The 16,512-nt window shown below is 32.6% G+C and overlaps 1 protein-coding gene across 1 annotated transcript in view; it reads right to left on the bottom strand.

Moving 5' to 3' along the window:
* The window catches only part of LOC124364506 (queuine tRNA-ribosyltransferase catalytic subunit-like), a 60,848-nt gene extending 44,925 nt beyond the window's left edge, over positions 1 to 15,923 (bottom strand). The window contains exons 1-5 of the mRNA XM_046820048.1: positions 15,781 to 15,923; positions 9,782 to 10,108; positions 6,174 to 6,263; positions 1,647 to 1,803; positions 166 to 301 (exon numbers count right to left, since the gene is read on the bottom strand). Of these exons, the coding sequence (XP_046676004.1) occupies positions 166 to 301; positions 1,647 to 1,803; positions 6,174 to 6,263; positions 9,782 to 9,931 (533 nt within the window). The 5' untranslated portion in view covers positions 9,932 to 10,108; positions 15,781 to 15,923. The remainder of the gene's footprint in view (positions 1 to 165; positions 302 to 1,646; positions 1,804 to 6,173; positions 6,264 to 9,781; positions 10,109 to 15,780) is intronic.
* Between the last annotated feature and the right edge of the window lie 589 nt (positions 15,924 to 16,512).

Raw genomic sequence — 16,512 nt, 5'->3', positions numbered from 1 at the left:
AGGGTCAACCAAGTCATCACTGACAAGAGATTTCAAATAATAAATAACCGTTGCCGCGGTTCACACAAACTGCTGTTTTGTGTTGTCATTAAGATGACACCTTACCAATCCAGGGTTAATACTATTCTCAGTAGTTCACAGTAAACTATAACATCCTGAATTTACCTGTAAGTAGCCTCCTCTACTCTAGGTCCTGTTGATGTAGTTTTGATTACATCATCTAGCTGCATTATGATGTCTGCACCGATTGCATTCTGTATTTTAATTGAATGCTCCGGGCTTAGCATTAGTGTTTCTCCATCTGCCACAAAATAAAATCAATTACTTCATCTTCTTTATTTTTAATTGTTTTATATGAGCAAATCTTTTAAGGTTTTAAGAGTAAACTAGTAAAAATTAAAAAATTTGAATTTTATTTTTTACATGAAAAAATTCACTGTTTTCCTCAAAAATATGGTTCATAACATGTAATAGTATACAATTTATTTATTTTATGGTTTAATTTAAATATATGCTTATGTTGTATTTCAGCGCTGAATCAACACTAGGAGGTAATGCGGCTTTTTGACATGTAGTATAGTCATATATAATATATCATATTACCCTATTTCATACCTTCCTTTTTGGTTTCTTACTATAATAAAACAACTCCTTGAATTTATGTTCTTGAGTACAATTCTAATGAGCCTTCTCACAGGCCTTAAAATATACCCGACCTTCATATATGTACAGTAAGTAATATCACAACAAACCCAAGGATTAAGTTTCAACCTTGTGTCTGGTTACCAGCCCCAGAGTTCTTGGACCACATAGCTATCCTGGCATTGTATCTTGTTGTCTTAAAAATCCAAGGGTCGAGATCCAAAATTGTGTATGGTGACCAGTCTCAGTGTTCTGGGACCACATAACTGTTTAGATATTGTATCTTGTTCTGATACAAGTCAAATCAAGTTTTAAACTTGTGCCTGGTGACCAGCCTCTGTTCTTAGATTACATAGCTATCCTGACATTTTATCTTGTGTTAAAAATCCAAGGATCAAGTTTCAAGCCTGTGCTTGTTGACCAGCCCCTGTTCTTAGACTACATAGCTATCCTGACATTGTATCTTGTGTTAAAAATCCAAGGATCAAGTTTCAAGCCTGTGCTTGTTGACCAGCCCCTGTTCTTAGACTACATAGCTATCCTGACATTGTATCTTGTTGTGTTAAAAATGCAAGGATCAAGTTTCAAGCCTGTGCTTGTTGACCAGCCCCTGTTCTTAGACTACATAGCTATCCTGACATTGTATCTTGTTGTGTTAAAAATGCAAGGATCAAGTTTCAAGCCTGTGCTTGTTGACCAGCCCCTGTTCTTAGACTACATAGCTATCCTGACATTGTATCTTGTTGTGTTAAAAATGCAAGGATCAAGTTTCAAGCCTGTGCTTGTTGACCGGCCCCTGTTCTTAGACTACATAGCTATCCTGACATTGTATCTTGTTGTGTTAAAAATCAAAACGAGCAGAAACACTCCAAGCAATAGTTGTCTCGAGTCAATGTATTTCAAGTCAAAATGCCACCACTAATAAATTAGCACCAAGTGCCCTACAAGTTTTAAAAAAAGACTGATAAAATTATGGAACATAATTCACTACACAGACAAATTACCTTTGTCAAAAGGAGACTTGAATTTAACACCTTCTTCTGTGATTTCAGCAAGTGTCAAGAGCGAAACCATCTGGAACCCTCCGGAGTCGGTGAGCAAAGCTCGGTCCCAACCCATGAACTTGTGAAGTCCTCCAGCTTTCTTGATCAGTTCTGGACCCTACACAATGTTAATAGTATTGAGGAGTTTATAACAAAATCTCTTTTACATCTTCAAATAATATTTTAGGAAAACAAGTATTGGGGAAAAGTAGTTGTGATCATATTAATAACACATAAAACAATTATAAAAAGTTAAAAATTAAATTACAATAGTCATAATTTTACTAAAAACTTAAGATTTAGCTATAAGAATGTGGATTCAGAATGCCTTCTACTTATAGTTAAGCTAGGTTATTAGATAATTAAAACCATTTTTGAGATATTCAAAGACAGCCACGCCTTTGTCAGATTGAAAATATATCACCCCTGCAGTAATAACTTGCGTGCCTATTTTTAAAACCAGAATGAAATAAAACTACCTTGTTGGGGTTCTTGATTCAATTTAAATTTAAATCAGTCAGTACCGTACCAAAGTCATCAAATTTAATTTGCAAATATTTATTTAATAAATATGACATGGTAGATTACAAAAGCACTATTCTGTTGAAAGATAGTTAATTTTTTAATTTTTTTAAAGAAGTAAATGGTATTAGATCTTATTAAAAGTCTGACAAAATGAAACAGAGGAACAATATTGTTATTATTCAAGTGATTGCTTTGTGGTGCTAGAACTCTGCAAGATATAAAAACATTATTATTGTTATATTAGCAATACATCATCATTGGATAGGTACCTTTTATACAGTGAAAAATTATGTACAGAATGAAGTTCAATGTACCAGAATGTAATAAAAGCCAGTTTCACATCAAGGAAACCAACTATAAAAATTAAATTTTCATTGATGAAGTGCTTTTTTAGAAGTATTGAAAATCTATGATTTTTTCAATGTTGAAATGTTTTTGCTACACCCAAGCTGGTACTCATGGGACAACTATAATAATAAATTAAAAATAAATAATTAAATACTTATTTGTTACTTAAATAATTATTTAAGTAACAGTTTTTCAACAGCTTTGAGATAATCAATAAAAGACTTACATGCCTACGAGACATCTTTTAGATGTTTGCCTTTGGTACTACTAAACTCAGAGCCACTTTCCACTATCTTAAAAAATATTCCAGCCATAATGTAGTACTGAAAATAAATGTAATATGACAAGAATATCTTTCTAAGGTAGTTCTACCAGCGCATTTCCTGTTTTAAATCATAACCTACAACCTTTTACGCATAGTTCTTTATGTATTGTATTTTTTTTAATTCAGAAGTAGTAAAAATAACAATAACAGAGACATCTATAAGACTTTCAGTTATAAAATACCTTGCATTCGTCATTTTGAGAGTATGGGAAAAAATGTTAGAAAACTTTATAGAAATATTTTAAAAGCAGAGCTAATTTTTAAATTGATCATTCTTTACCTATTGTTATCTTCACTTAACAATGGTGGTACAAGCTTTTTAGGTTTTGTTCTTTAAAATAAATTATGGAATGAGTAACATATTACTCCTTGAATTATTTCTTATTGAATAATTACTATGCAAGATTTTTGTAGTTTGATTATATATTCTTTAGTATTCTTGTAAGTCTCCCAAATTTGGATTTTTCTGCATGCTTATTTTGTATACATACTACAATACACATTTCCTTCTAAGGTTATTGTTTATGAGTAAGATTTAAAAGGATAACAGGATTTCAGGCATTTATCAACAATGTATATTATAAAAATAGAAAATTATATGTCAAAGTCGTTGTAAAACTTAACAACATATATCTGAAAGTCCAAAGCGCACAGAAGAAACACAAATCATATTCTGCACAATACAACAAGTGCTGCACACACCAGAAAAGGTAGTAGATTGGAGAAACAAATCAATATTTACACTTTCCTTGGCTTGGTGACACGTTATCTAAAAATATAAACAAGATGGTAATGGTTGGGATGAGAAAAGAAGCAGTCTTCAGCCACAAAAAATAAATACAAAAACTTCACAAACCAAAACAGTATTATGCAGATTTTGCTAAAATTGTGAAAAAATGCCTTTAGTCTAGTCCTAAGCAATATCCTGAACTATTGAATTATGTTGATGATTGATTTTCCAGTCAGACAGCGTTTTTGAGGGGGTTTGTAAATTTATTTTGTTATTTACCAGCTCCCTGAAGACATTTAATGCTTACTCTTTAAGAAGGGTAGCTTTCTTAGAGCTTGTAAACTAAAAGTCAATATCATTGGAAAATAATGATGAGATATTATTGATATTTCCTGAACATTTCATTTCCAGCAACAAAATAAGCATGATCAGGTATTTTGTTTAGTCATTATATGGTGGTCTAGTATAACTATTCATCTGTAGATAATCATGTTAACGGATTTTCAGAGATCGGTAACCTAAATACCAATATTTGGTGTTTTGTTATATTTATGACCTAAATTGTCATAGTACCTTTTCTTTTGTTGTTAGATTACTGCCAGGGTAATCATCTAAATAAAAGTTAAGATGATAATTTAAAAACTTTATTTTTATACTATTCTATAATTAGATACTTAATTACAGTACACTTGTATCTATCTTGTATAAAAATCTGGTCTTACTCGGGCCACAAGTTTTAGAGTTATGAATTTTCAAAATTACATTTTTGTTGAAAAGCACCATAAACTAGTATTTTTTTTTTTTTCATTGTTACCCGTATAAAAACTAGAAGTTTTTTTTTTTTTTTTTTTTTTTGTTCTCTTAGGACAAGAAGCTTATAAATTGCACTTAGTCCTGTAAGGACCTTTGCGCTGCTTCCGGAGTGATAGGATATTCAGGATGGGTAAGGTTAGGGAGTAGGGGCCGCCTCCTATCGAGATCCATGAGGAAGAATTAGGGCACTACATCTCAAAGTCATCCCGGAAGAAGGGAGGCCAGCTGTGAACCAGCCTCTCTCCAGTCAAAGTAGGCAGGGGGTGCCACACCTTGTTGAGGTTAACAAGAGCCTCTGAGGTAAGGGAACAAACCCCACCAACTCCAACAGCCATCCTCCACAGTAGGCTAGACCTATTGAATTGCCCATGAATCCCAGAATCTCAACATTTGCGGTTAGTGATGTGCCGCTACTGGACATCCATAAGGTTGCCCAGATTGAAGTGGCACATCGGATTTTGCTGTGCCCAGTGGTGGGTTCAACTGGTAGGTATAAACCAGCCAGAAGTGATCCCTGCTGGGTTAAAAAAACTAGAAGTTACTGCTAGTAAACAGTTTTATATGTAAAAACGCAGAAATAAACAAACTAAATTATAATATAACTCCCTATATAATTATTATATAATAATTATATAAACTAACTCCTAGTTAGTTTAAGGTCAACTGTCAAACTCGGACATCCACAGGGGCAGAAATGGGATTACAACCTTTAGAATAACTATATTTTGTTTGTTAACTCCTTAATGTTCAAAAATGATCAAATTTGACACACACATCTTTAATGCTCCAAGCAGACAAATAAACGATTTGTCATGAAAATCACCCACACAAAGGGGTTGAAATGGGGTTACAACCCCTAGAACTTTATTTTTTATTTTGATAATAATAATAAATGTATTTATTTTCTCATTCAACCACAAAACATACATAAAATATATGAAGAACTTACATAATTAAAAATCATAAATAATATAGTTATACTTGCCAAGACTGACTATATGCACTAAATGAAAACTTAAACATGTATTTAGATTTAAAAAATAACAATATAACTGCTACCACAAAATCGAAAGTAGGTCTCAATGACCAGAAGTAGTCACTTTTTGACCAAAGTAGACATTTTAGACCAACTTCCTTGACTGCCAAATGCTACTATAGCGCCGGAAATACCTAAGACCGGATGAACATTATTTTAAATGTAAGTATTCACTTTTTGACTGAGGAAAACTTTTTAGACCTGTGTATTTATATACTTTCTTTAATGGGACCACAACGCTAATGCAACTATGCCTCACACACACACTTCAGATCAGAAGTTAATAACAATGAGCGGAAATAATCGCCTTTTTACCAGAGTTGACTTTTCAGACAAAAGTTAATTATTATTAACTTTATCTGAGCAACAATGGAAACACTACTACAGCACCGGATGTAGATTATAATGAATGGGAATATACCCTTTTTGAATGAATAAGACTTTTCAAACCAACAAATATATTTCCTTGATCTTGATCAGGGCATCAATGCAAACGTTACTAGGGTACCGGGAATAACTTAGACCGGGTGAAGATTACAAGGGTTGGAAGTACACACTTTTTTACTATAATAGTGTAAAGACCATGTAAATATATTTGAAGTGGAAACAAGGAAAACTCTACTACAGCATGTATGTGTAAGATCAGTTATACAATTGTAAACACTTATTTTGTTGTAAAAGAACACTGTGTAAATACTTTAGTACACTTACAGGACGAGTACCCAAATGGTAAGTGTTTCCCAAGATGATCTGACAATCTAGTGCTTTCAGCTGTTCAGGTAAAAGTCCTTTCAAAGTACCCTGTTTCAAACAAGCACATTAGACCTAAATATTGACAACTTAGTAACTATTAAAAATACTAAAAAATTAATTTATTAGATCTACACATACATTACAAATTTATTATAAAATCTGAAAATCAAAATTAATGAAGAAGCTGAATCCTGTTTCAAAAATACTGTCACAATGAGAGAAATAAAATTAAAATGATGATTGTAAATTAAGAGTAAGGTAAAATTGTGCCAATTCAGACAATTTCAAGCTCAAAGAATAGTTATTATGCCATTTTAATTTAAATATTTATTATGTCAACCATTTTAAAATGAAAAAGAAACATTTTATATTTTTTCATAAATGACAACAAAATATAGTAGAGTATATGAATAGTTCAAAATTTTAGTGTGAAGGGTATTAATAGATAATAAAATAAATTTTTAATATAAAAAATATAGGTATACAGACAGACAAAAACAAAGTTTTCACAACAACTTAATAGAAAATATTTTCTTTATTTTATTATGATTTACTTATTTAAAATTCTTGACGAGGTTTTTTACCAACATTCTGTACATATACAACATGTTTCATTGATATAAAAATTGAGTGTAAATAACTGGGTTGTATAAAATTATGTGAAACTTGAGTTTTTTCCTTATACAGTCGATCGACTCTCGATAATTCGAAATTGGCGGGACATGCAAAAAAAATTCGAATTAGTGAGAGTTTTGAATTACCGAGAGTTTTCGATTTATTGAGAGGAAAAGAAAACTATTCGAATTACCAAGAGTTTTTTTATTAAACACACAATGTCATACGGCAAAAACTAACAAAAACTTAAAGAAAATTCATTTCTAAATGAATAATTGAAAAAAATCTGTTATCTTTGATTGCTTTTTCTTGTTGATTTGTGCCTCATCGACGACCTTGTTTAACACAAATTAGTGCGTCGAACACTTCCGGCCCAACTTCTGTCTGCAAAGAAAAGAAAGAAAACAACTGTCACAGCGTATTTCGTAACAAATGCCGAAAATTACGTAATTTGTTGGTTGTATTATAACTTATGACATACAGTATTTACGTTGAAGTTTTAAACTAAACAAACAGCTGATTTTTACAGCCCTAAGACCCTAAGGTTAAAAAAAGTCTACGCTACTTTCGGACATCAAATTAAGTAAAAAAAAATGATGGATAAATTGCAGTGTGGCATTCTTAAATCAGTTTTAACAAATTGATAGGCTAACTACAGTAGTTTATTGCGATGCTTTTACCTGGAGAGAAAAATGGCGCAGCTTTTCTAAGGATGTGCTGGCTTTCCTTCAGTGTGACAGGCGGGGCGGGAACTCCTGGTCTTCCTCATCGTTATCAACATCAGGTTTGTGTTCTTCATCTTTAGCGGCCAAGATGTCAGCATCAGTAAGGGTTCCCCATACTGCAAACTTCGTCATCAACTTGCACAAAATCTTCAAATGGAACATCTCCCTATTACAGGATGAGATTCCCAAGGTGTTGGCTGCACAACTTGAAGTTCTTCATCGGGTATGTTAACACAGAATCCAGACTTACGAAAAACAGTTAAATATTGTCGTTTGACTCACACTTTTCCATGCTTTTTCAACAATCAACATGGCTGTGAGAATAGAGATGTTTGGAGTTTCATTACTGTCAATTCCATCCAGTACAATCTTGACTATTTCATGTCTGTAAAATGCTTTGAAGTTTTGAATTATGCCTTGGTCTAGAGGCTGCAACTTGGATGTTGTATTTGGTGGAAAAAAGTGAAGTTTCACATTCGAGAGATTTGGAGGTTTTGTTATGAACTGAACAGTTATCAAGGAATAAGAGGATTTCACGATTTTGTTTTTTCATGTCGCTGTTCAATGAATTTAACCACTCGTTAAACAACTCCGTTGTCATCCACACCTTTTTGTTCGAGCGGTAGGTTACGGGAAATGACTGGATACCTTTAAAACATCTAGGTTTTGCTGCTTTCCCGATGAGGAGGGGCTTTAATTTTTCGGAACCATCCATGTTAACAGTCAACAGAAGAGTTAACCTTTCCTTACTATGTTTCCCTCCGTGGCATTTCTCGTCTTTAAATGTAAGTGTCTTGTCCGGCATGCATTTAAAGAATAAGCCGGTCCTCGTCGGTGTTAAAAATGTTGTGTGGTTCATAACTTTCTGGTTAAGCTGGACAACTCTGCACGCCAATCGGAACACACACACTGTCGCTAACGCTAGCGCTTTCCCCACAAACCTTTTTAAAAAATATACCATTACGTTTTTTGGAAATTAGTCAACCAGCCTTCGCTTGCTGCAAAGCTGGGGATGTCAAGCTCTTTAGCATATGCCTTTTGCCTTTTCTTTTAAAAGCGAACCTCCAACAGGAACATTTTTAATCTCTACACTGACTAAGCCATGTGATTAAACACTCTTCTAATCTAGGATATTCACCTTTTGTCGTTCATTTTCTTCCTGCTACGGAACTCACTTCAACTATTTTTTGTTTATTTTTTAGAATGGTAGACAAGGTACTCGCAGGGATTTGAAATGTTTTTTGCAACTTCCGACTTCGCTTTACCACTTTCTACCGCCGCGCCGCGATCACTTCTTTCTTTTCCGAAAGAGAAAGACATTTATATTTTTGCTTAGTAGCCATCACGACAAACACTTCTTACACACAACAAACACGACTTCCACACAACACGGCGCAAACATAACCAACACTGCAAAGAGTATGCTCTGGGACACAGGATGCAAAGTTTCTTGTTATGAAAGGAATAAGTTGAAATGCGTGTTTCCCACCAGCCGACTCTCAATTCGAATTACAAAGAGTTCTGTCCGAGTGAACTTCGAATTACTGCGTGTTCTGTATCGGCCTAACCTCAATTTCGTTTACGTCATTTCGAATTATAGAGAGTTCCGCCGACAAGACTTCGAATTACTGCGTGTTCAAAATTAGTCTGCCTCTGCAGTAAGTTCGAAATACCGAGTGTATCAAAATGCATTGAAAAATTTTCGAAATAGCGAGAGTTTTTCAAGGGACCGGCCTTTTCGTTCGAATTACCAAGAATTTTGAATTATCGAATGTTTGAATTATCGAGAGTCGGCTGTACTAAATAACCACAGTTTTACAACTTATATTCATGTTATGAATATTAAATAAATTTTATCTTTATTAAAATATTTAGCATAGTTTCAAGACCCTAGTTTAAAATTAGGGCCAAATTTTTGCTTTCGATGATTCAAAGTATATAGGGTAAACATATAGTCTTGACTCTCGTTCCAAAACTGTTCTTGCTAAATGTATGGATAGAAGACACATGACCCAAGTTTTTCAGAGGATACATTTTCTTTACCATAATTAATTAGCTTGCTATGATTTAAAAGATTAGAAGCAATCAATACAATTCATACACTATAAAGCCACATTGCTCATAGTTGTGAAAATGAAAGGCACTATGTTATTGCCTTCTTCATTTACTCTAGCCAACATGTATATGAAATATATTTATATGCAATAATTAACAATCATAGTTTACCTGAGTTCCAACTGGCATAAAAACAGGAGTTTCAACTTCATAATGAGGAAGTCCCATTACAGCTGTTCTAGCCATGGACAAGTTACAACACGCTAAAATATTAAATGTTAATGCAGAAGACACAGTTCCACTAGTTGATGGTAAGGCCATGACACAAAAATTAAATAGTGCAGTAAATTCTTTAAGTTTCGTTATATTAGTATTTGTCTTCCTTTCAAAGGCACTTAATGTTTGAGTAATCGGTATACTATTCCTCAAATTAAAGCGATGTCTTACTGGTCTTGTGTTGTCTTCAAGATTGTGATGTTTCCTCTGAGTGTTTAGAACCTGCAAAAATTACCAATTACTAGTTAATATTGTGTAAGTCCATATTATCCAAAGTATTTTGTTCATCTTGGTAAGTTAAAAATACCCTTGTGATGTAAAGGACTGCCATATTATTATAATCCAGACTACATTCAAACGCCAGCTTGATGTACGCAGACTACACACCACTCATAATCAGCAACACAGCAGATGAAATTCTTAAAAATGCCCCAACAGCTTAAAAAGCAGCCTTCAGATATTGCTAAACAATTTATTAGTCGTGAATCCATCCAAGACAGTCCAGATAAATTTTAATAAGAATAAAGAGGAGATTATGAACATACCTAACATCCTTATGAACCCGATGTAATATTTCTAGGTGTGAAACTGTAAAATAAACTATCTTGGAATGAGCACAAAACTAATTATGCAAGAAGGTGAGCACATGAGTATGCCATTGAATGCATAAAATAGAATATGCATTTTAAGGAACATCCAGCATTTATTAATTTTTACAGTACATTGTTACAAAAATTTATTATTAGCATAAAATATTGTTTTTCAGCTGCTTTAGCCTCTTCAGAGAAACTTTCTGTTAATGGGCAAGGCACAAATGACAGAAGAAGTAGATTTGTCCCAAATACTGTTAATATGCCATGTTTACAAATCAATATAAAATAAAATCTAGTTCAAACTAGAAATGTATGTGGGCTACTGTTAATTTCAAAATTCTATTAGAAATTGGGTAATATTAACTGATATATCTAATTTGTACATCTTTATAAATTGGAATTGGCTAGTTTCTTTATCTTAATCACTCCACAACTACAAATTGAGAGTATAATCATTGGTTATACGTAGCAATTAAGACAACATGAATCATGGAACTAGTTGATTGGCATTTGACATAGCACACAGTAATTTATTGTAAACTATGGTTATGACAGAATAGTTTTGATTTGTGAATGAAATACTAGCTAAAAATAATTTACTAATTTTAGATCTACAAAGTTTAAATGACTAGATGTCAACTAAATTTAATAGCCATTAAGTACAAGAATGGTAGGAGCAGACTTTAATAAAATAGTACTTTGTAAAATCCAAAGACTTTAGGACAAATTATCGTACATTTTTACTTTAGCCACTTCACAATATTTGTTGTTTTTCAAAAGGAAAATCGTTAAAAAGTAAATTAAAAATACAACTAAAATCAATTAAATTTTGGAATGGCCTACAATTAAAAAAAGTTGTAATAGGAACTAGTAATTGAAAGTTCTGACAGAAATGCCTCCAGCCATCACGCTGGTGGCGTCAAACGAAAATCATTTCTCAACAAGATAGTACCGATGAGTAAAATATAAAACTCTAAAAGGCTGATCACTAATGCTTGGAGAGCGAAAAATATTATAAACTCACCTGACCATATTATTCTACGTAGCAAAGCAATGGCCGACAATAGAAGTGCACAAAGAATTTAAATTCCCATTACAAAGTAAACTAAAACAACATAATGTGTATTCTGTCCATTCTTACACAATAATAAATAGACTATACTTTAAATTAAGAAGTGTAAACCAACTGTAACACTTATTGTTTTTTATTTGTACTATACAATTTCAAATTCAGAGAATTCATCTTCAAGTGCTAGGTTAAGGTAAATAAAATAAACATAAAACACACAGTTGAACTAAATTAGCATGTGTTAAAATTACCTCAGGGGCTAAATTTCATACTTAATTTATATGTAATTAAGTAAGATTGTTTAAATTCTATCAAATGATAAATTTGTTCTTAAAACACCTTTGCCATTTAATAGTATGTATTTTAACAATTAATTTTTGCACTTTTGTCAATTTCAAAATATTCTAGACTTGACATTAGGCAACTTTACTTGCATATGTGTAAAATTTCAAGATTTTTTATATTCGTTTATGTATAAGTATTATTTGATACTTAAAATTTGATGTTTTTTATTGATTTCAAAATCTTTTAAATTGAATATGCAGAAAAAAAACATTTACAAGTGAAAGAAATCAGCATAACAAGAGAGAAGACGACTATTTTTATAAATTAATACACAACAAAATCTAAACAAACATTGAGGTGTGCAAACAGGTTGCACAACAGCAAACAACATCAAAATAACAAAAGAAATTAATAATCTTCACCATGGAGGTACAAACTGTGGCAAATATGACAAAAAAAATTCTTAAATTACCTTCAAATACAGTTAGTAGATTTTTCTTGCTCAAATGTTTGTGTGAATGTTGACCATATTAAACTCTACCTATTCCTCTTTAATTTGTTATCTTACCCCACCTAGAAATTCTAATTCCTTGGACTCCTCTAGATCAATGAACTAATTGAGATATATCTATAACCTATAATTAAAATACTGACTGCAGGATAATAAGCGGCCACAACTACAATCGAATCAAATATCGATTAGAAATATCAAAACCGTCCAATATAAAAACATTTGACCTATAGATATTTATAATTAATAATTGCCAGCTGTTTTATTTTACAATATAACAATATTGTTTAAATTAAGTTAATTCAAACAAAGCAAAATCATTTGCATAGTAAGTGAAGACATCAGCGGGAGAAGAGGTTGAAAAAGACGGGATATTTCTAATTGATAGTTAATTTGATTTTCGTGGTGGCCACTTATTACACTTCATCCAAACTGGCTTTATATCGCCTTAGGTAATGATAAAGTAAACATTGGGCTGAATTACTAGTCGTTCTATTACTATGACTCATCAAATCAACACTCTAATCGATTACTTTTAACACTAAAGAGTAGTTGAAGAAACAACTAGTTGATTACCCCAACACTAATCTCAAGGGAAATGTATATAGATACTTAGGGGCGCCCCGTGGAAGGAGGGGAGGGGAGAACAGCTGTTCACCAAGAGCATTTTTTCAAAATAATCGAATGCCTAATAGTCTTTATTTGAATAAAAATAACATTTATGTTGGAACTTTGAATTCAGTTATAATAATGTATAAATTCAGATTTCTTTATAACTATCTAAATTAATGAAATACGTATAGCACAGCGCATATAATTTAATTTAGTTAAAAACACTAAATATTTCACCACCATGCAGCAACGAAAGTGAGATTAGTTCTTACTAGTTCTTGTGGCTACTACCTGTAACCGTGTGCAAAATGTACTCATACTGATTTAAAATCATATGTTACAGAGTACTCCAAACATTTTTTCAGTAACTGTTACTGCTAAACGAGTCCAAGTACTTTGTACCAGGAATGGTGGTAAACATTTAAAGAAGTGTATTTATTGTAAAAGTAATCTGTACCGGGTTCTTTCGGTTTGCTGTAACTTGTACTCTCAGGATGACGAGTACCCGATACTAAGCTTCTTTTGGAGTAGTCCCGACATGATCAGTTGTCAGTATTTTGCCAAGCTCTGAGCAATTCTGAATTGTGTTAATTTATTGTCATTCAGGTTGTTACTAAAAGGCAACACCGCCCTGGGCAGTCTGACAGTTTGCTCGTTAAAATGAGCAGTTGCCAGTTACGGTAAATTAAGAAGCCTGCTCAATTAATTCTGTGTCAAACTTTTAAACATTTTTAATAGTGGTTTACAAAAATTACATGCTCAAGATAATGACCAAGGGCTCCACGACATGACCAATGCCGAATTTTGAGGACCACCCAGTCAAGAATAAAAGTTAATATATGGTATTTTAATAACAACTTTATTTCCATACTATAATAAAATTTTTTTTAAATACATGCTCAGTTACAGTACACTTGCATATATCTTTTAAAAACATTTAATGGTAAATATTAAGATCAGCGACTACCGCTCCGATCGCCGTAAGGTTTTTCGTACTAACACAGGTTAACGTAATTTCACCGAAAAAAAATAGTCCCGATTATCGCTAACATATAAAAACAAGTTTTACGGCAGTACAATGTTGGCAATACAAAACACATAAATAACAAGATTTTCGACTATCAAACTAAAAACAATGGCCGACCATGGACGTTTTGATGAATTGACAGTAGCCACGTGACAAACAGGAAGATTTCCGATTGGCCGGACGGGTCACGTGACCTATAGGACGGCTTCGATTGACCGCCAGACGTACACAAACAAACCCATATGGACAAGGAATAATTAGTGAAGTTATTGACATGGCTTGCGATGGTTCTTGTCACACGCTAAAAAGACCCTACCTTGCCTATTCAAAATTCAGATCACGCGATGCTTGCCCGCTGCGCAGCGCTTCGCGCTGCTTGCTCTTTTAGAAAAAAAATTAACTCGAGCTTGCAAAGTCCAAGCCTAGATCACGCATGACTGCTTACACACACAACACTCAGACAGAACTAACGCAGGTTTCATTACAGGCAAAAGATAAGCGGCGCGCGTTTATTACTGATAAGATAAGACGAGTTTATACTAGAATTAGTATATGGACTACTACCCTATAAACTAATAACACCAAAAAAACGAATAAATGCATTGTCAGTCAGGTTTTTTCAAATTTTATTTTTTCCAAAATTTTTTTTGGGGGGGGAGTAAACGGCTATGGCGATAATCGGGACTACTTTTTTCGGTGAAATTACGTTCCCTACGAACTAATAACACCAAAAAAAAAACGAATAAATGCACTGTCAGTCAGGTTTTTTTAATTTTATTTTTTTCCAAAATTTTTTTTTTGGGGGGGGGGAGTAAACGGCTACGGCGATAATCGGGACTATTTTTTTCGGTGAAATTACGTTAACCTGTGTTAGAATGCAAAAAATTACGGCGATCGGAGCGGTAGTCGCTGAGCTTAAGATTTACCCATTTAATAAATAATCAAATCACAAGTATCCAAGTTATGAATTTTTAATATTGCGAATTGGTTGCAATATTTTTGTTGCTGTCATCGGTATAAAAACTGCAAGTTATTGTTAGTAAACAGTTTTATATGTCGAAAAGCATATAAAACAAGCTAAATTTTAATAAGACTCCTGTTATTGTAGCTCTATTACTTAGTTTGTAGTCAACTTTCATATATCTATACCTACTTTTTTATCTGAGTAGGGTAGCTATGGTCTTGATTTCTGATTTAAAAATTATTTAGTTTAATATTTTGTTAATGTTGATTAAAGTTTGTTTTAGTTAAACAAACCACATAAACTGTATTTATTGTGGATTATTTTAATTAACTCAGTATAAGCTTACTGAGGATTGGTGGTAGAGTGGTTTTACTGCAAACTTTAAAAACTCTGTGTTTACATACCACCGACTCAACGGCATTCCGGACACTCCCTAGAGAAGATTTCTGGGTGCGCCACTGTAGATACTGAGTTGTTATTGTATAATACTTTCATGGTATTATTACATCATTTATTGCTCCGCTATCGATTAGATAAATGCTGGCAGTAAAAGGCTTAGGTCTTGTTTCCTTTAAGTTACTAAGGTAAGTTTGTAATCATATAAAGGATCAGATCAGCATTTCAATCACTAATTTAGTACAAAATTAAAATACAGATCTGCTAACAACACATAAGCTTACATAATGTTGCAAGAATTACAAAAATTGTGTATGTTACTAAAAAAGTATAAATAATCTGAAGAATAAGTTGTAACAATTACAAAAATTGTGTATGTTACTACAAAATAAGTATAAATAATCTGAAGAATAATGTTTTATAACTGTATAACTTACCTAAATATTATAATCATATTTACCAACAAGAAAATTTGTCATGCCCTTTTACAACTATCAAAATTGAGGTTATATTTGTTTGTGTTTGTGTTTACTAGTGATGGGTCTAATGTTGAGCTAACCGACTAGTCGGCTACCTGTTTGTTTGATTAGCGCCCAAAATAGTCGACTAGTTGATTGATTTGACTAGTCGTAGTTGAACCACTAGTTGTTAGTAAAAAAAATTAGTTACTTTGCGCTTTCAATGTACTGACTGTAGCGTTTTGCTTGAACTTGTAACATTACCGACTACTAAATTAGGCGACTGACGACTTGTTATTTATTAAAAAATGTAAAGATATAGACTTGTTTATTTCCTATTTATGAAAACCTCAGAAATCACATCATTAGATCTAAACTAATGACTAGTTTAATTTAATCGTTAGTTTTTCTACCTACCAAAGATAATATCCCTTATAATTTAAAGTATAAATTAGTTATTTTAAAGAACATGCTCAAATTGTGTAACACATTATAGTAGGCTATATCATTAGTTTGAATAAAATTATATTATTTTTATGTCATGTTAGAATGTAAAAACAATACTTATTAACATGTTTCATAGAAGTCTACTCTTTCTATCAAAGAGAGTCTATAGACAATATGCTTCCTTAACAATATCATCAAGACATGTTAGAGTCAAACACAGTCTTTACAAGTGAATTTTGTTATTAAATGAGAGTTCTATTTAAG

The sequence above is a fragment of the Homalodisca vitripennis genome, chromosome 6 (genome assembly GCF_021130785.1).
Source record: "Homalodisca vitripennis isolate AUS2020 chromosome 6, UT_GWSS_2.1, whole genome shotgun sequence".
Classification (NCBI taxonomy): domain Eukaryota; kingdom Metazoa; phylum Arthropoda; class Insecta; order Hemiptera; family Cicadellidae; genus Homalodisca; species Homalodisca vitripennis.
This window is presented reverse-complemented; position numbering and strand designations above follow the sequence as displayed.